This window comes from Hemibagrus wyckioides, linkage group LG12, assembly GCF_019097595.1.
Source record: "Hemibagrus wyckioides isolate EC202008001 linkage group LG12, SWU_Hwy_1.0, whole genome shotgun sequence".
Classification (NCBI taxonomy): Eukaryota; Metazoa; Chordata; class Actinopteri; order Siluriformes; family Bagridae; genus Hemibagrus; species Hemibagrus wyckioides.
Window position 1 is genome coordinate 11,134,265 of NC_080721.1, and position 22,262 is coordinate 11,156,526.

The 22,262-nt window shown below is 42.2% G+C and overlaps 4 protein-coding genes across 4 annotated transcripts; all 4 read right to left on the minus strand.

Moving 5' to 3' along the window:
* Positions 1-1,563: 1,563 nt before the first annotated feature.
* Positions 1,564-4,285, minus strand: LOC131362579 (XK-related protein 8-like). Its single transcript, XM_058404695.1, has 3 exons — positions 3,867-4,285; positions 2,618-2,808; positions 1,564-2,507 (listed from the first exon to the last, which is right to left on the minus strand). Exons 1-3 carry the CDS (start codon positions 4,283-4,285, stop codon positions 1,753-1,755), a joined length of 1,365 nt encoding a protein of 454 aa, XP_058260678.1. The 3' UTR covers positions 1,564-1,752.
* A 311-nt stretch (positions 4,286-4,596) lies between these two features.
* On the minus strand, positions 4,597-6,563 carry LOC131362581 (XK-related protein 8-like). Its single transcript, XM_058404697.1, has 3 exons — positions 5,749-6,563; positions 5,332-5,522; positions 4,597-5,249 (listed from the first exon to the last, which is right to left on the minus strand). The coding sequence occupies exons 1-3, from the start codon at positions 6,057-6,059 to the stop codon at positions 4,597-4,599; spliced, it is 1,155 nt and encodes a 384-aa protein (XP_058260680.1). The 5' UTR covers positions 6,060-6,563.
* A 760-nt stretch (positions 6,564-7,323) lies between these two features.
* On the minus strand, positions 7,324-10,362 carry LOC131362580 (XK-related protein 8-like). Its single transcript, XM_058404696.1, has 3 exons — positions 9,972-10,362; positions 8,528-8,721; positions 7,324-8,435 (listed from the first exon to the last, which is right to left on the minus strand). The coding sequence occupies exons 1-3, from the start codon at positions 10,262-10,264 to the stop codon at positions 7,669-7,671; spliced, it is 1,254 nt and encodes a 417-aa protein (XP_058260679.1). The 5' UTR covers positions 10,265-10,362; the 3' UTR covers positions 7,324-7,668.
* A 4,113-nt stretch (positions 10,363-14,475) lies between these two features.
* xkr8.3 (XK related 8, tandem duplicate 3) lies at positions 14,476-21,226 on the minus strand. Its single transcript, XM_058405279.1, has 3 exons — positions 20,464-21,226; positions 18,096-18,283; positions 14,476-17,558 (listed from the first exon to the last, which is right to left on the minus strand). Exons 1-3 carry the CDS (start codon positions 20,790-20,792, stop codon positions 16,831-16,833), a joined length of 1,245 nt encoding a protein of 414 aa, XP_058261262.1. The 5' UTR covers positions 20,793-21,226; the 3' UTR covers positions 14,476-16,830.
* Between the last annotated feature and the right edge of the window lie 1,036 nt (positions 21,227-22,262).

Genomic DNA, 22,262 nt, shown 5'->3' on the forward strand with positions numbered 1-22,262 from the left:
GTGTGTGTGTGTAAAACGCTATTTGAAGTTCTCTTTTCCCCGAAGAGAAATCGAGTCATTGGTTACGGATGATGCCGATGGAGAGTAGGTGTGAAAACGCTGAGTATTCCGTTAATGTTTGTCTTTACACCCCACCCGAGTCCTCCCTGCGTGTCACGGCACTGAAACCTGCAGCTACCGGACAGACTTTGTCCCTCTCGTCCTCTCGATTTGACGTGAAACTGAACGAAGAGAAATGACACCCACTTATAAAGTCCACCTCGTTGTTCTGGTCAGTGTTATCGACTTTACTCGTGATGTCCTGAAAAAGAATATTGTGAGCGTTTTTGTTTTAGTTTTTTTTTTTTTTTTTAAATCACAATATGGATTTTTATATGTATAAATATAGCGTCCAGCCTTTTATCTGACCGCTTGATTGATTTTGGTTTGTCGCCACATGGTTGTTGTAAAAAGAAAAAAAAAAAAAAACATTTTGGGAGTTTGAAGTCTGTGCAATATGTTTTCAGCCAGTGATATAAACGATGATGATGATGATGGACGGGAATCTCTGGATCGAATTGGACAGTGCTGAGCCTGAAGAAGAAGAGAAACCTTTTCACACATGCAGCTTGGACTGAATTAGGAATGTGGACTTGTTCCTGTACTTATTTATATCGTGCCTTTTAACTCCTTTTAAACCTTTACAGTGTATCCTCCTTTGCTGTACTGCAAATGTTTTCTGGGTTCTTTCTTTTCTGTGTGTTTAATATGTCAGGTTATAGAAATCTCTCTGTTTTCATGAGGTCTGACGAGTTTCGAACCGGATTCCGCAACCCGGCGTCCGTCCGTCATGACTACGCCGACACTTCGTGCGAAATTAACGTCGTTAGCAAGGAATGTTCGTCTTTTGTTTGTTTGTTTGTTTTTAAATTCCTTCACCATCCTCCTTCGTGTTCTCGGTCACTCTGAGACTTGAACCGCACGGACAATCAAGGAAATCTTTGCAGATTCACGGGTTAGGAAGCCGCTCACCCGCGAACTTTAGGTCCGAAAACGTTCTTGTATAGCGTCTGTTGTGGTCATCTCTCCGTCATGCTGCTTTCATTTCATTTTCCTCCTTTTCTTCTTTAAATATGTGAGCGGTGTGTGATTTATATTTGAGCCAAGGCTTCACCTCTGGTGATTAAAGCAGCTACGACAAATCATTTAGCCCGAGAATTCTATTAGAATGATGATTGTGTGTGTGCGAGTATGAATGATTTCTTCCACAGTTTCTCTAATGCTGAAGTGAACTGACCACGTTGCATAGGAATTAGTTTACTAACTCTACTCTGATGCAATTTCTTTGTTTTTGTTTTTTTGTTCAATTTATTTTCATCTCATTGACCGCAATACTGTTTTATTTTTTTATTTTTATTTTTTGTTTTGACCCAGACAATTTTTTATTTTTTTTTTCCTGTGTATTATAATACTATTTGTGGCAGCATAAATAAATAAATGAATAAAAAAACAACCTTCAAACTGCAGCACACCTACTTATTTATCTTTACATATTTATTTGTACTTAGGTTTTGCTTTTAATGCCCCGTGTTCGTCATGTAGGGTAACCATGGCAATGCAAAGCAACTGATTTATACAACCATTTACAAAAAAAAAATAATAATAAAAAAATAAGGCTGTACATGGAAAGAGCATGTTATAAACGGTAAGAGAATATACTTCTGTGCTAGAATATACAGATTATGTACATTACTGTAAATAAATAACTCGAGATTAGTAGTAGAAGTTCTCAGCCATGATTTTCATCCTTTTGTGGATGCCAGTGAGAGGTCTCTGTGTCTGAGGTATATCAGTGGACGTAGGTGAAGGTTCTGGTGTGTCCGTCTGCTCGATATCCATACATGCTGTTCTCCTTATTGGTGCCCGAGGTTCCAGGTCTGGGTTTTCCAGCCTTGTCTGTAAAGCTGGTTTATTAGGATGGAATTTCCAGTAATAAAGCAGCCTCAGTAAGATTCCTGTAATGTAGATGGTCACTAACACGGCGATAAGCAGGTAGGGGTTAATAGGTAGCGGACCTAGACGAGCCGATTCCACAGATCTCCACCACCACCATAATCCTAACAGCAGCATGGTGTCTGACCCCATGACCACGTGATAGATGATTGCTTCGAGTCTGGTGCGTCCACTCGTGACATTAAACCAGCTGAAGTACCAGATGAGGCCTACGGTGGCCCGGTACAGCCATTCTCCAGCTTTACTCTCCATGAAGTCTGTCTTCTGCCACCAGGCCCAGAAGATCAGTAGCGTCCACAGGGACAGGAAGTGAGCAGTGAAGTAGCAGGGCAGGGCAGAGACGAAGAGGGACACGCCCACCACACGAGGGCCGATCAGGAACAAGTTCCACAGGAAGAAGAAGACAGATGAAGACCATCCCATTTTATTTTTCTTAAGGACGAACGCACGCATGTGGCGATGGTGGGTCATTAAGGATAAGGAAAGGGAGGAGAGAGAGACGATGATTTTAGCAACTGAAAAGGAAGAAAAAGTATTGTTACCCCGTAGCGTCCGATCCAAATCCGAGCCAGAATGTCTGAGACTGTATGACAGATTATTTTACATTTTACATTTTTTTCCTGACCTGTGAAGAGCTGCTGGTCCTGCATGTTCACGGTGAGAGCTATCATCAACACCAGCTGTGCAACGTTTTCAGAGAACGCCTCGAACAGACGCAAAATGCTGAGATCATGTTGCAGGTACACCGTGACTTCCTTTTTGTGGCTATCATCCTTGTTATAACCGCAAACTGTGTTCACTATTAATTCTGCATACCTTCAGGTGGGAAAAAAAAGGAAATGACATAATGTAATAAAAAACATTTAAATGACTACGCACTATATGACCAAAAGTATGTGAACGCCTGACCATCACGCCATTATGTGCCTCACATGGAGGCACATGATCGTCTACAATGTTTTTGTTTGCTGTGGCTTTACAATTTCTCTAAGAACTAAAAGACCTTTTGCTCCATGAAGACATGGTGTGGAGGTGACGGTTGTAGTAGAAGAACTGGAGTGTCCTGCACAGAGCCCTGACTCTGACTCAACCCCTACTGGGATGAACCAGAACTGGAACCTCATCAACATCCCAAACATCAGAGTCTGATCTCACTAATGCTCTTGTAGCTGAATGAATAAACACAAACCCACAGAGCAACATTCCATCATTTAATGGAAAGACTTCGGAGAGGTTCGGAGAGGAGAGGTCGGAGAGGAGAGGTTCGGAGAGGAGAGGAGAGGAGAGGAGAGGTTCGGAGAGGAGAGGAGAGGTTCGGAGAGGTTCGGAGAGGAGAGGAGAGGAGAGGAGAGGTCGGAGAGGAGAGGAGAGGAGAGGAGAGGAGAGGAGAGGAGAGGGTGCACAAACTTTTGCTATATAGTGTAAATTGGTAAGACCTATTAACAGTCTGGCTCTTTCTCACATTAAACCACACCAGACAGTGCACAGGTTCAGTAAATATTAACACCGTTTGTTAATCCGTCTCTTCCACACCTAATAAGTCCAAAAGTCCAAAGCCGGGAACTGATAAAGAAACTGATACTAAACTCGATCAAATTATTCAGAATTATTCACTTACAACGACATCACTGTCTAGGAATCTTTGTATGCAGAAGAGGAGATCTAAATTTCATTAAACTGGTAGCTCTTCTGGTGGATCCTAATAAGACACTGCATTAATGGTTGACCTCCAGAGGTTTAGAGTAGAGATATGATTTAAACCTCTGGGAACAGATCAAATAAAACTCTTAGCGTGTCTGTGTTTCTGTTTAATTAGCCTTGAACAATCACTGCCAATGATCTACCTCAACTTTAAACAAGAACAACAAACAAACCTGAGAACGATGCCGAGCTGGAAGATGTGCACCGGACCCACTAAACTGTGTCTCCTGATGAAGTTCTCAACGTCGGTCTTCGGATCAGATTTGTTTTGTTCAGAGTACCAGATCCAGCTGTAGATCTGCGTCAGAACCGAAGAACCGAGCAGAAGAAATATCAAAAATCCCATGGAGAAGTATTTCTCATCTTCATAAAGCTCTACCACGGCCCACAGGTCCAGTGCCACATCCACGAGGAATAAGATCAGAGACAGGAAGGAAAAGCAGATGTCCGGGAGGGTTAAATGAAAAAGAATGCTTTCCTCCATGGCTGGAGCTGGAAGAGTTTCTGAGAAACCAAGTACAGCTTTGCCATTTGAAATGAAAGCAAAGTCATGTCTTAAAAAGTAAGTGTAAGACCCGCCCTTTTGTTGCATCACACACTGGCATGTAAAGTGTAGGTGAATGATTCATGGGATTCAGGGCAGGTGGTTAAACAAAATATTACAAATATTCCGGTTCAGGAAGTGATTTTTCGACATCTCACACGTTAAGAGGAAGGAGTATACACTAAACATTTCACAAACTACACAACTCATCTGAGATATGGATTTAATTGTCATTTATACATAGTTCCCTGAACTTGGTGCAGTTTAGCAGCAGAAACCCACAGCCATGTTTTGAGTCATTTTAGGGAAGCCAGTCATGCTGTTTAGAGTCATGATGAAATAGAGAACTCAGGTTCAGGTTAAGAGATCGCCCTCGAGTCTGCCTCTACAACATCGTAACGTTTTGCATCGCATTCTAAATTCACATGCGACTTCAGATCTTTCTCGTCCACCTGTAAAGCTGGTTTATTAGGATGGAATTTCCAGTAATAAAGCAGCCTCAGTAAGATTCCTGTAATGTAGATGGTCACTAACACGGCGATAAGCAGGTAGGGGTTAATAGGTAGCGGATCTAGACGAGCCGATTCCACAGATCTCCACCACCACCATAATCCTAACAGCAGCATGGTGTCTGACCCCATGACCACGTGATAGATGATTGCTTTGAGTCTGGTGCGTCCACTCGTGACATTAAACCAGATGAAGTACCAGATGAGGCCTACGGTGGCCCGGTACAGCCATTCTCCAGCTTTACTCTCCATGAAGTCTGTCTTCTGCCACCAGGCCCAGAAGATCAGTAGCGTCCACAGGGACAGGAAGTGAGCGGCGAAGTAGCAGGGCAGGGCCGAGGCAAAGAGGGACACGATTATAACACGAGCCCCAATCAGGAAAAAGTTCCACAGGAAGTAGAGGACCAATGAAGACCATCCCATTTGAAGCTTCTCAGGGTTGACCGCATGCACGTGGTGATGGTAAGACAACAGGCTGTAGGACAGGCTGATGATTTTAAGGACTGGGGAGGAAAAAAAGTATTGTATAAAATTCAAGTGAATCAGAAAATGTTTCTTTTTCTATTTTATTTTTTTTGCTCCCACCTGTTAAGAACTGAATCTCCTGCATCTGCATAAATAAAGGCGTCATCAGGATGAGCTGGGGCGCGTTTTCAGAGAACGCCTCGAACAGACGCAACATGCTGAGGTCGTGTTTCATGTGTATGGTGTCCCTCTTCAGAAAAACGTCCCTCTGTTTAAATCTGCAGAACGAGATCTCCATAACGGCTGCATACCTACAGATGCAAACAAAAAAATCTCTGGGCATTATTGCATAATGGACACACTCGTACACCTGTGTGTAACCTATCCATGAACTCTGCACTCTATTGCTTGCTCTTTTGTAACTCTATCTAGAACTTTAGAGATAGAGATAGAGATCAGTATTTCTCCTCCATTTATTCCTCCATATCTCCCCCACTAATTTATCTCAACTATATCAAATCAAACAAAAGCTCAAACCTGAGGAAGACTCCCAGCTGGCAGATGTGCACCGGACCCAGTAAACCGTGTCTCTTGATGAAAGTCTCTACTTTAGTCTCCGGAGCAGTTTTGTTAGGATCAGAGTACCAGAGCCAGCTGAAGATCTGTATTACAACCGAAGAACCGAGCAGAAGTAATATCAACAAGCCCAAGGAGAAGTATTTCTTTTCTGCATAAAGGCACTCGATGGCCACCAGGTCCAGCACGACATCCAGGAGGAAAAAGATCAAAGACAGGGACGAAACGCCGACGTCTGAGAAGGCGAAATGAAAAGGAAAGCCTTCCTCCATGGCACGAGTTGAGACGGTTTCTGGTTTCTAGGTAAACCCCAGTTACAGCTTTGCTTTGGAGTGTGAACACACACACAAAGAGAGAGAGAGAAAGAGAGAGCGACCCTTCCCTCTGCTACGTCTTGCGATTTTAGAGATTTCTGGGCATGGCTGTTGAGAACAATTCACAGTTATCAAAAGAAAAACAACAAACTAAATGAACTGACTCACAACAGAGCAATAAAACAAATAATGAACACATTCTAGAGAGTTGTTCACATTTGCTTTCCTTACACTTTGTGCCTAATCTCGGTTTAAACAAGCAAGCAGCAAAGTGCAAACTATCTTCACAGGAAATCTTCGCAAGTCCCGCCCAGGAGAAAAATGTGCGTGCTGATGGATGAGATAAGGCAAACAAGATGGAACAAGTACACCACAGTTACTTTTGCACCGCAGTGCTGCTGAACTTAAACAGGTCGGAAGGTGTTGATTAGTTATGTTTATGCATAACCACAACCACGGTGGTGAGCGCATATGCCTTGTACCTCTGGGGTAAAGGGTTTGATTCCTGCCTCTGCTCTGTGTGTGTGGAGGTTGCATGTTCTTCTTATGCTTCTAAGGTTTCCTCCTGGTTTTCTCCCCCAGTCCAAAGACATGCCTTGTAGGCTGTTTGGCATCAATAAATTGCCTGTAGTGTGTGTGTGTGAGAGAGAGTGTGTGTTTGTGCCCTGTGATGGTTGATACCCTATACAGTGTGTCCTCCAGCTTGTACCCTGAGTCTCCTGCTATAGACTCCAGGTTACTTGTGACTAGTTTTGGGCTGTAAATCTAATCCCCTTTAAAGAAAGTATTGGAACAACAAGGCTAGTTCTTTCGTTTTTGATTCACACTGAAAAAATTTGGGATTGAGCGATATATAGATAGGTATGTCTATCAATAGATAGGAATTTCAGTTTTCATTTCCTGATATTTGTATATGAAGACAAGACTGAAGCATGGCACAACAACTGAAAGAAGCTGTAGGAAAAGCTTAGGAAAAATGTGACAGTTTGGTGATGTCACAGGATACACAATCAAATATCAAGTATACATTAAGACTGTCTGTTCCAATACTTCTGCTCAGCTCCCAGTTGAGTGGTCTAACGTCAAAGGTGCCATGTTCTGAGTTGTGTAACACATCGAGATGTAAATAACAGGAAATGAAGGCAGAAATTCTGATCAACCTTTGACAAAAGCTTTTTTGGTTTATGTTTATTAAAGAAACTGAGCCATGCATATTAGAAAAAAATATTTTATTATAACTATTAACATCGTTCCATATTTTGACCAAAAAAGAAAAGAAAAAGGAAATCATCTGAGCTCTCGGTGGCTCTGTGGTCAGAGCTGACAGGCATGAGGCTTATGACGTGAGGCTCTTAAGGTATCATGTGTGTGTAATGACCTGCTGCTTCACTTCCACGCTCTTCCTGGAAACTGCCAGTTTCTGGTGGATGAGATAAAACCAGTAAAGTCTGAGGAAACTCTCATGGACTCAGGAACCCAAGCTCAGGACCCTGGAGCTGTGAAGCAGCCGCTCAGGAGCTCCATCTACATCATGCTTACAGTCATATCATTTCTCACTCAGATTTCTCTAGCAGTAGAAATTCTCAGCCATGTTCCTCATCCTCTTCTGGATGCCAGTTAGGGTTTTTTGACTCTGGGATAAAACTATGATGACCGATTCGGGTTCGGTTTCAGGGTTCGCTCTTGAGTCCACCGTGTCATGACATTGTTCCTGTGGTTTCATCTCATCTTTCTCGTCCATCTGTAAATCTGTTTGTTTGGGATGGAATTTCCAGTAATAAAGCAGTCTCAGTAAGATTCCTGTAATGTAGATGGTCACTAACACGGCGATAAGCAGGTAGGGGTTAATAGGTAGTGGATCGAGACGAGCCGATTCCACAGATCTCCACCACCACCATAATCCTAACAGCAGCATGGTGTCTGACCCCATGACCACGTGATAGATGATTGTTTTGCGTCTAGTCTGTCTGGTTGCCACGTTATTTTTTTTACTCGTGACATTAAACCAGATGAAGTACCAGATGAGGCCTACGGTGGCCCGGTACAGCCATTCTCCAGCTTTACTGTCCATGAAGTCTGTCTTCTGCCACCAGGCCCAGAGGATCAGCAGCATCCACAGGGACAGGAAGTGAGCGGCGAAGTAGCAGGGCAGGGCCGAGGCGAAGAGAGACACGCATAAAACACGAGGGCCGATCAGGAACAAGTTCCACAGGAAGTAGAGGACCGATGAAGACCATCCCATCATTTCTTTGTCTGTGAGGAAGGTACACATGCTGCGATGGTAGGACAACACGGTGTAGGAGAGGGAGGAAAGAGAGCTGATGATTTTGATGACTGGGGAAAAAATAATATTGTTGATGTTATTATTATATTACATTGTGTAAAGAGTAGGCCACATTTAAAATAATAAGAATGATTGTTCTAACCTGTAAAGAGCTGAAAGTCCTGCACTTGGATGATGTTTGTTATCATCAGTACGATCTGTGGAGCACTTTCAGAGAACGCCTTGAACAGACCCAGAGTGCTGAGGTCGTAACTCAGAATGTCGGCGCTGCTGCTGCTCGAGAAAGCGCTCTTCTGTTCAAAGATTTTGACCGAGAGTTTCAGCATACGGCAACACCTACAGGGCAAAAGAGTCTTTCATTAATTAAATAGAAATAAATAAAAGAGCTCCAGAGTGGCATGAGTTTGAATCCCAGGGGATGAGCCAAAAGGAGCTAATTTGGTTGTGTTCTCTGAGGGGGAGGGGCATATTCTCTCTCTCTCCTGTCAATCACACCTGTGAGCTTATGTACAGAGGCCGGCGGTAGGTGCTATGCAGGTAAACCTCACTCCCCTGATCTCAAGAGGCGAACTTTAGCCTCCTTGTTAGAGCGCCCGTCTCCTATGCTGGAGACCTGGGTTTAAGACTCACTTGGAGCGGGTGCGAGTAGGGTACATTGGTGCCGTGACCCGAATGGGAGTGAGGTTTAGGGGGGGTGAGTGTGATGGAGGCCAGCGGTAGGTGCTGTGCAGGTAAACCTCACTCCCCTGATCTCAAGAGGCACACTAGCAACTCATGCTAGTGGCTGTAGTCTTTAGCCTCCTTGTTAGAGCGCCATGCCGGAGACCCGGGTTCGAGTAGGACCCGTGGGGGTTACACTTATGTAGAGGGCTGAAAGCACATTTCAGCCAGAGATGCTACACAGCCCTGTGATACAGCATAAGCAGCAGTAGTAGTTTGACATGTCTCAGAAGAAGCATGAGTTAGACTTCAGCATCATTGTGTTATAGCTGCTGAATGATAGGCTAAGACCTGGCTAATGGATGGCAGTTGAATTAGCAGGTGAGCAAATCTGGAAAGAAAGGAAATTTCAAAGTAAAAAGGAATCAAACACCTGTTGTAGGAAATTAACCAGTGATGAGGTGGTGCAAGGTGACCTGAAGTACAGCAGACATACTGTTGATTATTATTATTAAGCATTTAGAGACTTTATCCTAAACATTTATTGCTCTTTCCTGTACACAATTGTGCTCTAAATGTTCTCCCAAAGGACTGGCTAACGTTTTTGCCCTGGTGTGTTAACTGGTTACCAGCTCCTCATTGCCTTTAATATGTAGTAGTCGAGATATTCAGGCATGTTCTGAGTCATAACCCAGGTTTCCTGCTTCCTCTAAGCTAAAAACAAACCTTGCAACAAACCATGCTAGCAACCTGCAGTTTAACAAATTTCAGTACCGCTTTTTTACATTTTCTAGAGTAAAAAGTCACCGAGTTACTGACTTAAAACAATCCTCCCAGTCAGAAAGAAAGAATTGTAAACAAGTGAGTTAAAAAGAAAGTGATTCAGCACAGGTTTAACTGGCCCTGCAAGAAAGCTAATCACAAACCTGAGGAAGACTCCAAGCTGTAAGACATGCACCAGATCGATAAACCTCTCTTCTTTGCTGTCCATTTTGTCAGACGGTTCCATGTACCAGAGCCAACTGAAGGTCTGCAGCAGCATGGAGGAACTGAGTATTAAAAATATGAACAATCCCATGGAAAAGTATCTCTGCTCCTGGTAGAAGGATACCACTGCCCACATGTTTGCCGCCACATTCCAGAAGAAAAGAAGCAAGGACAGCACCGAAGCCAGGACGTCTGAGGCCCGGGCCCAGAAAGACCAAAAGTCTCTATTCATGGCATGTGCATGCGGTATCAAGCCATATCAGGAACCTTGCTTTTGTGTGCAAAATGAACTTCAGAGAAAAAGTGTGTGTATGACGTTCACACCCTATCTAAACACTCCTTTTTTGACTCCACCTTTTCTTTAGAACCACGATTGTTAGTTCAATAGGCATACAGAGGCATGCGGAACAAGCAAGGTGAACATGTATTCAGACCTGCAGACAAAAAGGGTGCTAATTATACACTCTTAAAAATGACGCTTGAACCACTTTTTTCTTCGCCATAATGAATCTTTTTGGAAAGTGGAAAGAACCTTCGGTGCAATGGAACGGTTCCATGGACGTTAACTCTTGAAGAATCATGAAAAAGAACCATGAAGAACCTTTAACATCCATGGAACCAAAATGTTCTTTGTCGTGGAAAAGGTTACCGAAATCTTCTGTGGGGAACCAAAAATAGCTCTTTAATGGCTTTGCTGTGAAACCCCCTTTGTGGGCTCTTCCTGGTTCCTTTATTTTTAAGAGTGTATTCTGTGATGTAGAAGTGGTATAGTTCTGCACACACCATGTGTACCATTAGCTTTTGTCTATGAAGATGCATATACTGTGCATTTAAAGATTTAACACAGTATTGTACATGCTTCCTGAACACCTCCCTCTGCAACTGGATCCTTAGTCAGTCCGGATCAGGAACAGCATCTGCAGCACCACCACACTGAACACTGGAGCTCCTCAGGGCTGTGTGCTCAGGCCACTGCTGTTCACTCTGCTGACTCACGACTGTGCAGCAATGTACAGCTCCAACCACATCGTCATGTTCGCTGATGATACGACCGTGGTGGGTCTCATCAGCAAGAACGACGAGTCAGCATACAGAGAGGAGGTGCAACATCTAACAGCCTGGTGTAAAGCCAACAACCTTTCTCTGAACATGGAGAAAATTAAAGAGATGGTTGTTGACTTCAGGAGAGCACAGAGTGACCATTCTCCGCTGTTCATCGACGGATCCTCTGTGGAGATCGTCAAGAGCACTAACGTCATGCGGGAACGGTGTTTCATAATTTGAGCACAAACACATTCTAGACAATCGTGTGCTTCCAACGTTGTGGTCAGAACCACATATGGGTGAGTGTGAAGGTCAGGTGTCCACATATATTTGGCCTTATCACCTGATCTCATGACGTATTTTGACTAAATTGCTAAGGAACAAGCCAAGGAGCTGTGGTACACTATAACCAGAACCTTCAACCATACAAACTTCCAAGCTAAGCTAAGCTCAAGCTAATATTTATGAACAGCTGGCTAATGACACGCTTAAGAGTTGACCAGTAAAATAGCCGTTTCAGTACTTTTTCTACCTGGCTCTTAATTATATGGACACCAGTATTATAGCATGTCTAGAATCAATGCTTTGGAGATATTCTGAGTGCAATCCTATACAACTCTTTCTTCCCATCTGTATCCTGTATAAAATCTCACTCACAGCGAAGTCTTGCCAGCTTTCATATGAGTTCTGAGCCTCGTATTCTCCTGGACTTGTTGATCGATTATTATTATGTTGATCTGACCCTCTGCTGACCATAAGGATAAAGGGCTGAATTGCCCTCTGTCTGGAGCAGTAGTTTGCTCCACAGTTTGACCTTTGACACTGACAGGCTCATTCAGATCTAAAGAAAGCCGGATCATATTTCTAATAAGAAATAAGGAGAACTATTTAGATACTGCTTCCTCATCTGTGAATGGGATAATGTAAGGCTTGGGGTCATTCGTTGGTCAGGCAATGCTGTCAAGCCAGATCAGGAAATGGAGTTTTCAGCAGGATCAGCTGACCTCTGTCTCTGACAGCTGACCTCTGTCTCTGTGGTCTGAGTTGAACGTGGTCATGGTGGAGCACGTTACTGACATGAGACAGCAGAACTGAAGGCATCATGTGTATGTCCACCTGCTGTGTGTGTGTGTGTGTGTGTGTGATGCAAACCTATGCTGATTATAATGGGTAACACAGTGGAATTATGGGTAATGGTCCACGTACAAGTCTGGAGTTTTGCTTGTTGTTCCAGCGTCCATACTGGTTTCTATTGGGTTCACACTCTCCGGTATTTATAATCATTTATAATCACACTCTCCGGTATTTATAATCATTTATAATCACACTCTCCGGTATTTATAATCATTTATAATCACACTCTCCGGTATTTATAATCATTTATAATCACACTCTCCGGTATTTATAATCATTTATAATCACACTCTCCGGTGTTTATAATCATTTATAATCACACTCTCCGGTATTTATAATCATTTATAATCACACTCTCCGGTGTTTATAATCATTTATAATCACACTCTCCGGTATTTATAATCATTTATAATCACACTCTCTGGTGTTTATAATCATTTATAATCATACTCTCTGGTGTTTATAATCATTTATAATCACACTCTCTGGTATTTATATTCATTTATAATCACACTCTCTGGTGTTTATAATCATTTATAATCACACTCTCTGGTGTTTATAATCATTTATAATCACACTCTCTGGTGTTTATAATCATTTATAATCACACTCTCTGGTGTTTATAATCATTTATAATCACACTCTGGTATTTATATTCATTTATAATCACACTCTCCGGTATTTATAATCATTTATAATCACACTCTCTGGTGTTTATAATCATTTATAATCACACTCTCTGGTGTTTATAATCATTTATAATCACACTATCTGGTGTTTATAATCATTTATAATCACACTCTGGTATTTATATTCATTTATAATCACACTCTCTGGTGTTTATAATCATTTATAATCACACTCTCTGGTGTTTATAATCATTTATAATCACACTCTGGTATTTATATTCATTTATAATCACACTCTGATGTTTATAATCATTTATAATCACACTCTCTGGTGTTTATAATCATTTATAATCACACTCTCTGGTGTTTATAATCATTTATAATCACACTCTGATGTTTATAATCATTTATAATCACACTCTCTGGTGTTTATAATCATTTATAATCACACTCTTTGGTGTTTATAATCATTTATAATCACACTCTCTGGTGTTTATAATCATTTATAATCACACTCTCTGGTGTTTATAATCATTTATAATCACACTCTCTGGTGTTTATAATCATTTATAATCACACTCTCTGGTGTTTATAATCATTTATAATCACACTCTCTGGTGTTTATAATCATTTATAATCACACTCTCTGGTGTTTATAATCATTTATAATCATACTCTCTGGTGTTTATAATCATTTATAATCACACTCTCTGGTGTTTATAATCATTTATAATCATACTCTCTGGTGTTTATAATCATTTATAATCACACTCTCTGGTGTTACCCAGATGATGATCAGGTTCGCTTTTTGAGTCTGGTTCCTCTTAAGGTTTCTTCCTCTTACCATTTAAGGGAGTTTTTTCTTGCCACAGTCGCCTCAGGCTTACTCATTAGGGATAAATACAAATAAATTTAAATATAAGTCTAATATTAATCTTGAACTTTTTGCTCTATATTTCTTAAGTTCTGTAAAGCTGAGAGAGAGAGAGAGAGAGAGAGAGAGAGAGAGAGAGAGAGAGAGAGAGAATGCTGCTGGTGAGAAGTTGCCCTCTTCAGACCAGGGCATGATAGAGCGACTTAGAGAAGATGTATAGAATCAGGTCAGGGTCAGGTCTTGTGTATATAAAATTGAATATATAAAATAAATATATAAAGTGAGACCTCTCCCTGCCTCAGGGGCACTGCATCATGGCTGACCCTGCACTCTAACCCCAAGCCCACAAGAATGGGATATGTGAAGAAAGAATTTCACTGAGCAGTAATGCATCTATGACAAATAACGGCTACTTAACTTAGCTTAATAACCCTGATGTGTGTGAGGACAGGATTTCAGGACTTTTCACTAGATACAGTAGAGTAGAGCTCTGATTGCGCAATCTCTCTTAGCTCAGGAAGTTATTTCCACAAGCATGCCGAAGTGAAACTACTACATTTCACACATATTTAATAAATGCTTCCTTCCCTTGACCTACTTAACTTGAAGTGCGCCACGCCGTTACCATAGAAACGGTAACATATTACCCCATGTGCATTAAATCTGATACAGAAATAAATCTGTGGTGTGTTCAGTAGCTGGAATTCAACCACAGTGTTGTGTAATGCTGTAGTAATATTGTAATAATGCACTAATGTTCTCATACAGGACTTTTATTTTGTATATAGAACTTTTTCCACAATACACACAGAAGAGCTTCACAACGAGACAAGGGAATAAATCACAAAGGACTTATTAAACGTGTGAGAGCACTAGGGTGAAATGTCAAGAGGAAGCACACTTACAAATACACAAACACACACACACACTCTTTCTTACACATTCACACACACACACACAAATACTTCATCTGGTGGTATTTAAACAGGCAGCATGAGACTGTACTTGTGTTTCAGATGTTTTGTGCTGAATTCTTTACACTTTAAATATGACAAAACAACAGAATAGAACTAAACAACAGCACAACTGCTTATAAACCACACTACTGACTAATGGCACTGAATATCAAGTATATAAGACCAGCATTTAACATGAAAGTCCAACAGAAAAAATCTAAAAAAAAAAACAAAAAAAAACCACACACTAGCGTGCATTTATTGACCGCTGGTAATAAATAAACAGACAACTGATTAGAGTTAGAGTTTCAGCATCACTGCCTCATGTACAGAGCACAGAGATGTAGTATGTAGTTCACGTGTAAGCACTGGACAGATTAAACTGGTATTAAATACAGATCCTGACATTCACATGTTCGAAATGTACAACCTTTAACCATTTTATACACGTTAATATTCATATACACTGATCAGGCATAACATTATGACCACCTGCCTAATACTGTGTCGGTCCCCCCTTTTGCTGACCCGTCCTGCACTGTGTATTCTGACCCCGTTCTATCAGAACCAGCATTAACTTCTTCAGCAATTTGAGCAACAGTAGCTCGTCTGTTGGATCCTTCAGCCTTCTAATCGCTCCCCATATGCAACAATGAGCCTTGACCGCCCATGACCCTGTCACCGGTTTACCACTGTTCCTTCCTTGGACCACTTTGGATAGATACTGACCACTGCAGACCGGGAACACCCCACAAGAGCTGCAGTTTTGGAGATGCTCTGATCCATGATGTGAGATCATCAGTCTCATTCACTTCACCTGGTCATAATGTTATGGCTGATTGGTGTATAGTATCACTAATCCCAGAGCTGGAATGGCTCGTCCTGTCTGGGTTAAACAGCTTGAAATAAAACATTTTACAGAAATCAAAATCTAAAACATTTTATATAAAAATACATGTAAACAGTTGTCACGATACCAGAGACGAGCTCCTGTCTGAAACCTTTCCCTAACCGTCTTAGCAAAGGGATTTGAAATGAAGGACTGGTTGTGGCTAATAAATCTGTTCACAGAACATCGATTAATTCTGGACAGAATCTGACTGATAATGATTCAGGATTCAGGTACAGGACATTTGCTGATGACCGGACATTCAATGTTTAAGGAATAAAGCAGTGGAGAGCATGCTGTTCCAGGAAAATAATCAATAACCAGCATGTCCTGGAGACTTCTATTCCTCTTATACAACAATTTAACAATGAAGTATTTTTTTAATCCATTTACAGCTACATTTACATTCGTTTAAACGCCCGCAGGTTTCTCTCGTCACGTACGTTAAAGCAGAAGTACTTTACTAGCCTGAAAGTCCCTTACTAGAAGTACTTTACTAGCCTGAAAGTCCCTTACTAGAAGTACTTTACTAGCCTGAAAGTCCCTTACTAGAAGTACTTTACTAGCCTGAAAGTCCCTTACTAGAAGTACTTTACTAGCCTGAAAGTCCCTTACTAGCCTGAAAGTTCTCTATTGTAAACTTCCAGCTTTCCCTCTGTCTGTTACAAAGTGCTAACACTCATAATGCTTCATGTCAGTGGTGTTGAGTTATATGAATATGATTTTTTACATATTCTAAAGGTTGACTGTTACTTCTTATAGACAGTCAAGACAAAACCAATAAGAAATAACACCACCACAGCCTGCTGTTTAAAATCCGCTGTGTTGTCCTGCCGGCTGTGGGTACGATGACAATATCACACATCCTGGATATCACAGCGCTCTTAAATCCTCGAATCTGATTAGTTTTGAGCTCAAACACACCCTTAATCAAGTCCCTGACCACTCAGGTGTATAAAAACGAGATCACTCTGGATAAAAAGAGCGTCTCATTAATGCTAATGCTATAATGCTAAAGCTTAGAGAGATTGTAGCCGCACAGCTGGAACGGCTGTCAGAGCTCCTGTTACAGAACTCTTTCTGACCAATCAGATTAGAGGATTCAACAGCGCTGTGAGATCCAGGATGATGAACGTCAGCTCACTGGCCCTGTGTTGTTGTTGTTGTTGTTTTTTTAAAGTATTCATCACTTTAAAACGTGTCTCAAGCTCCATGCTTGTTGCAGGTAAACGTTTTGGTCCATGTTGAAAGTGCAATATCATTCTCTCGTCCTCAGATGACCCCATTGTCCGCTTGTCCCTTCGAGCGTGTCCCTGTGCTGTAAAAGTTAGCAGCGTGTCCGGCCATCCTCTTGTTTAGCATCGCCGGCTTGAAAGAGTTCGTTTCCATGACCGCAGCCCGAGCCGCCAGACCATCAGGAACATCTGAAACCTTCTTCAAGCCCTGGGTCTGCCCCAGCTTGGGGTGGAAGCAGCAGTAGTAGAGTATTTTAATCAACAGCCCTATCAGATAGGAAAGTGGGATGAGGATGAGGAGGATAAGCGAATAGGACCGGCTCATTTCCGGATCTCTGTAGCACCACCATGTGACCGTTAGGATCGCGCTGTCTGTGATGATAAATAAGTGATAGATGATGCTCCTGCCTCTGGTGCGTCCTTCCACCACATTAAACCAGCTGAAGTACCAGATGAGGCCTACGGTGGCTCGGTACAGCCATTCTCCGGCTTTACTGTCCATGAAACTGGTGTCCTGCAGAGACGCCCAGACCACAAACACGAGCCAGAGCGAGACGAAGTGAACAGAAATGTAACAGAACATGACGGAGGCGAAGAGGGACACACACACCACACGTGGGCCAATCAGGAGCAGGTTCCACAGGAAGTAGATGGCGGCGGATAGCCACGACTGGTTGGACTTTTCAGGGAGGAAGAAGCGTAGCGAGCGGTGGTAGTCCACCACCATCCACGCTATTGAAATGGTGGACGCGATCACACTTACATCTGCATGAGAGAAAGATCAGAGTTTTATTTTGAAGGAAAAAAGAACATGACAAGACAAGACAAGACACTGTGTGGACTGATTCGTTTCCACTGAACAACTTTTTATCTGTTTATTGCTAGGTTTAATGTGGATTATCGCTTACGTTATATCAGATGTAAACCATCGTCTCCTCAGAACCCTCTGTTTTTCTCTCTCCCTCAGTTAACAGAGCAACCATTTCAGCTTACATGAGAGTATAACAGCAGACTCCTTCCACGAATACAGAATCTCCTCCCCACGGCAACATTTATACATGACTACTTCACTGTGTACCTGGTTACTATGGCGACGGTAACGCATTAGACACAGCACCTCGACGTCAACCTTACAGAACGTCTATCGACGCCTTCTGGCCAATCAGAATTGACCACGGCTGTGACGTCACGGCTGAAATCGGCTGTGAAGTGTATTAAAGTTCCCGAGTTTCAACAGTCAGTCAGTCACACTGTCATGAATGACAGGAAGTCACTAAAACTAAAACAGAAGTGGTCACTCACACTGAATGGTCCTGGCGTGATTAGTGTGGATCATGATGTAGATCATGAGTGAGAGCTGTGGCGTGCTCTCGCAGAACGTCTCGATCAGGCGCAGCATGCTGAGGTCGTGGGTCAGGTAGGCGGTGTACTCCGAGCCCTGTTCTACTCGCCACCACACGCAGAAGCCCTGCCAGATCGCTGAAACGTGCCTGAGGATGAAGGAGGAGAGATATGACACAGGTTTTAGTTCTGAAATTGGTTCAATAATGATGTGGATTTATGAGGCACCCTGTACTTGGACATCTCTACATTAAAATTATACAGAATGTATACTGGTCAGAGCCATTTTGTCTAGCTGTACTGTTTTGTTTTGTTATGTATTGTATTGTCTGTTTGCACGGTCTTTTGTCTTGCACTGTTTGCACTAGGCTGAACACGATGCACTTTATGTGACTAGGACAACTTACTTTCAGTCCTTAACTCTGTGTTGTGTTTTTGTAGCTCTATGTAGTTTTATGTAGCACCAGGGTCCTGGAGAAACGTCGTTTCATGTCACTGTGTACTGTGTCAGCTATATATACACTACTCACAAAAAGTTAAGGATATTCAGCTTTTGGGTGAAATTTCAGGATGCACCTAAAATGCACTATAACCTTTACAGGTGAACTTAATTTGACCTTCTCTACACTTTTGAATGCACATGTCCAACTGTTCAGTGTTTCAGTACTTTTTTGACATCATGAGACCAAGACCACACCGAACCATTGATCAACAGTACCTCGCCATTGCGAGGCTTCAAACAGGATGTTCTCAGAGGGAAATGGCCACTGAGCTTAGAGTGTCACAGAGTGTCCTCAGCAGGTTGTGACAGAGATACAGAGAGACTGAAAGAGTCCCAGAAAGGCACAGAAGTAGGCATAGATCCTTTGGCCACATCCCACGTTGATGACCGCTTCGTTGTGAACAGTGCCCTGCGGAACCGGATGATGAATGCCACTCAACTCCAGGCACATTTAAGGGAGGCGAGAGGCACCCAAGTGTCACGTCAGACCATTCGAAACCGTTTACATCAGCGTGGTCTACGTGCTAGACGACCTGCAATGGTACCTGACCACACCACCAGGCACAGGCGTCGGGCCAGGGAGCATTTACGCTGGACGAGGGACCAGTGGGCCTCAGTGCTGTTCTCTGATGAAAGTCAATTCACGTTGAGCAGAAATGATTGCCGCCAATGACGTTGGAGACGTCAAGGAGAGCACTATGCATCAGCCACTGTTGTGGTGGTGTTACAGTCTGGGCAGGTGTGTCTACTCAATACAGAACTGCCCTACATCTTGTGAATGGTACAGTGACAAGCCAATACTACCTGAATAACATCATTAATCCAGTCATTGTGCCCCTGCATGAACAACGCAGGCCTAATTTCATCTTCATGGACGACAATGCTCCTGCTCATCGAGGTTGCATCATTAGGGAACGGCTGCTGGAGGCTGGGGTACCTCAGATGGAGTGGCCTGCACTTTCTCCAGACCTGAATCCCATAGAAAACCTACGGGATCAGCTGAGTCGCTGTGTAGAGGCTCGTAACCCTGCACCCCAGAACCTCAATGTCCTGAGGGCCGCCCTTCAAGAAGAGTGGAATGCCATGCCTCAGCAGACAATAAGTCGACTCGTGAACAGCATGAGACGTCGTTGTCAAGCTGTAATTGATGGTCAAGGACACGACAAATTATTGAGACATATAATTGTTTGAGATGAGGAAATCACCATTGCATGCTTCTACTTAAATGCCCTGCTTTCATGATATAATATCACTGTAGCGTGAACTTTTTACATTTTCCATAAATTTCACCCAAAAGCCAAATATCCTTAACTTTTTGTGAGTAGTGAATATGGTTGAAATGACAATAAAAGCTTCTTGACTTGACTTGAAATACCATTTTAGACCATGAGTGATTACATCTCTGGCTACTTCCTATCATGCAAAATTGAAAGGAACTACAATAAATAGCCGTGTAACGGTTTATTTTCCTATAAAAAGCGCTTCCGGAAGTTTTATTTCCTTTTACATCACCGCAATATTTACCAACAATTGATACAAACAGCAATACATGCTTTATAACGATTGTTAGTCAGACCTGAACTCGATGATTTGGAGGGCTGTCCCAAAACTTTTGACAATATAGTGTACGATTTAAAGGAGAGGAAGGTCTGTGATTGAAAAAGGGAAGTGTACGTTTGTATCAGTCCAGTTTTCTTCTCTCTTGAGTTAGACACAAAACGAAAGAAACGATCAAGCGTCATTACTTTCAATAATCCCAAAATGTGAAATCAGACAACACAAAAACAATGTTTTATCCTCCTTCACGTTGAGCGCGTGCGTGTTTACCTGAAGAAGAAGCCGAGCTGAAAGACATGAAGGAAGCACGTGAGTCTCAGGCGTCTTTCACTGCCGAAAAGGATAATATGCTTGTGTGTTGTTTGGAAGGTTTTGAGCTCCAGGTCATATTTAAGCCAGAACCAGCTGAACATCTGGACGATCAGGGATGAAGTGAGCATGAAGCCGACCAGCAAGCCGAACCAGAAGAAATCCCCCTGGCGGAAAAACTCCTGCGCGAGCCAGAGGTCCGAGCCCACATCGAACACATATGTACTCACACCGATCACCGTGAAGGCGAAATCCAGCCACGAGTACTTGGGGAACATGGGGTTGTCCATGGTCAAAACGTCGAGCAGTTTAATCCAGTGTGTGTTTCTGACCACGCTACATTCTTTCCTACATTCTTCTACAGGATCCTTAACCAGCGTTAAGTTCAAGATGTCTCAAAGGGGGAAGCCCGGATTAACAAGTTTAAGAAGAAAAAAACTTCCTAAATCTGCTAATAGAGGCATTACTTCACGACTCATTACTGCTTAAGCAACATACACTACAGCGTTTAAGTGTTATAATATTGCTCATAAACTGTTAAAGTAACTAGGAAGCGGCCTACTCCCTCTTGGTCGGGAGAGAAGTCACGCCCCCTTTCTAGTAACAAACCACGCCTCCACAAGAAACTGTTTGCATGTGAGTTTGATATTTCTTGAATTATAATCGATATACGTCACATAAATTTAAAAAAGTAAATAAATGTAAATTTTATCAGTTTGTTCTGTTTTTGCCGTCTGTTTTTAGAGGTAAGAATTAACAAAAAGAATATAACTCAAAAACTAAGGGTTATGTTTTGATAACCTGAAATACTAAATCTGGAAAATGCAAATCTCAAAAAATTTAATGTAAAATGTTTCAAATTCTCAAACAAATAAAGAAAAAAGTTCCTCATACAGCTAGTTTTTGCATTAATTGGTTATTGGGAATATTGGTGATTAGTGATTGGTCATTGGGAACATTGGTGAGCAGTGATTGGTTATTGGGAACAGTGGCGATCAGGGATTGGTTATTGGGAACGTTGGTGATCAGTGATTGGTTATTGGGAACAGTGGAGATCAGTGATTGGTTATTAGGAACATTGGCGATCAGTGATTGGTTATTGGGAACAGTGGAGATCAGTGATTGGTTATTAGGAACATTGGCGATCAGTGATTGGTTATTGGGAACAGTGGAGATCAGTGATTGGTTATTAGAAACATTGGCGATCAGTGATTGGTTATTGGTAACACTGGTGATGAGTGACTAGTTGTTGGGAACACTGGTGATCAGTGATTGGTTATTGGAAACATTGGTGATCAGTGATTGTTTATTAGGAACAATGGCGATAAGTAATTAGTTTCTAGAAACATGGGTTCATGTCTCCTCCTCTTCCTCCTCCTCTTCCTCCTCCTCCTCATCTGATGGCTGATGTGGATGCAGAGTATATCCCGGGAATACCGGACAAGTGGTAGGAACACACCCTGGATGGAAAGCTAGTTCATCTAGTGTACTATTTACACACATTTGCATTCAGGGGCAATGTAGACAGTCAGCTTACTAGTTTTTGGAAAAAGGTAAAGAACCGGAGAACCCAGATGTTCTCATTACATTTGAATTATGTAGTGTATGTGTACGTGTTAAGTACATATCACAACTCCTGAATTAAAGATCACTCCAGTGTAATATTGAGATTTGGCCAACAGATGGAAGCAATGTGACATATGAGAACAGTGAGAACAAACGAAGTTTTGCATGAATGAAATTGAGCTATTTCAGTATTA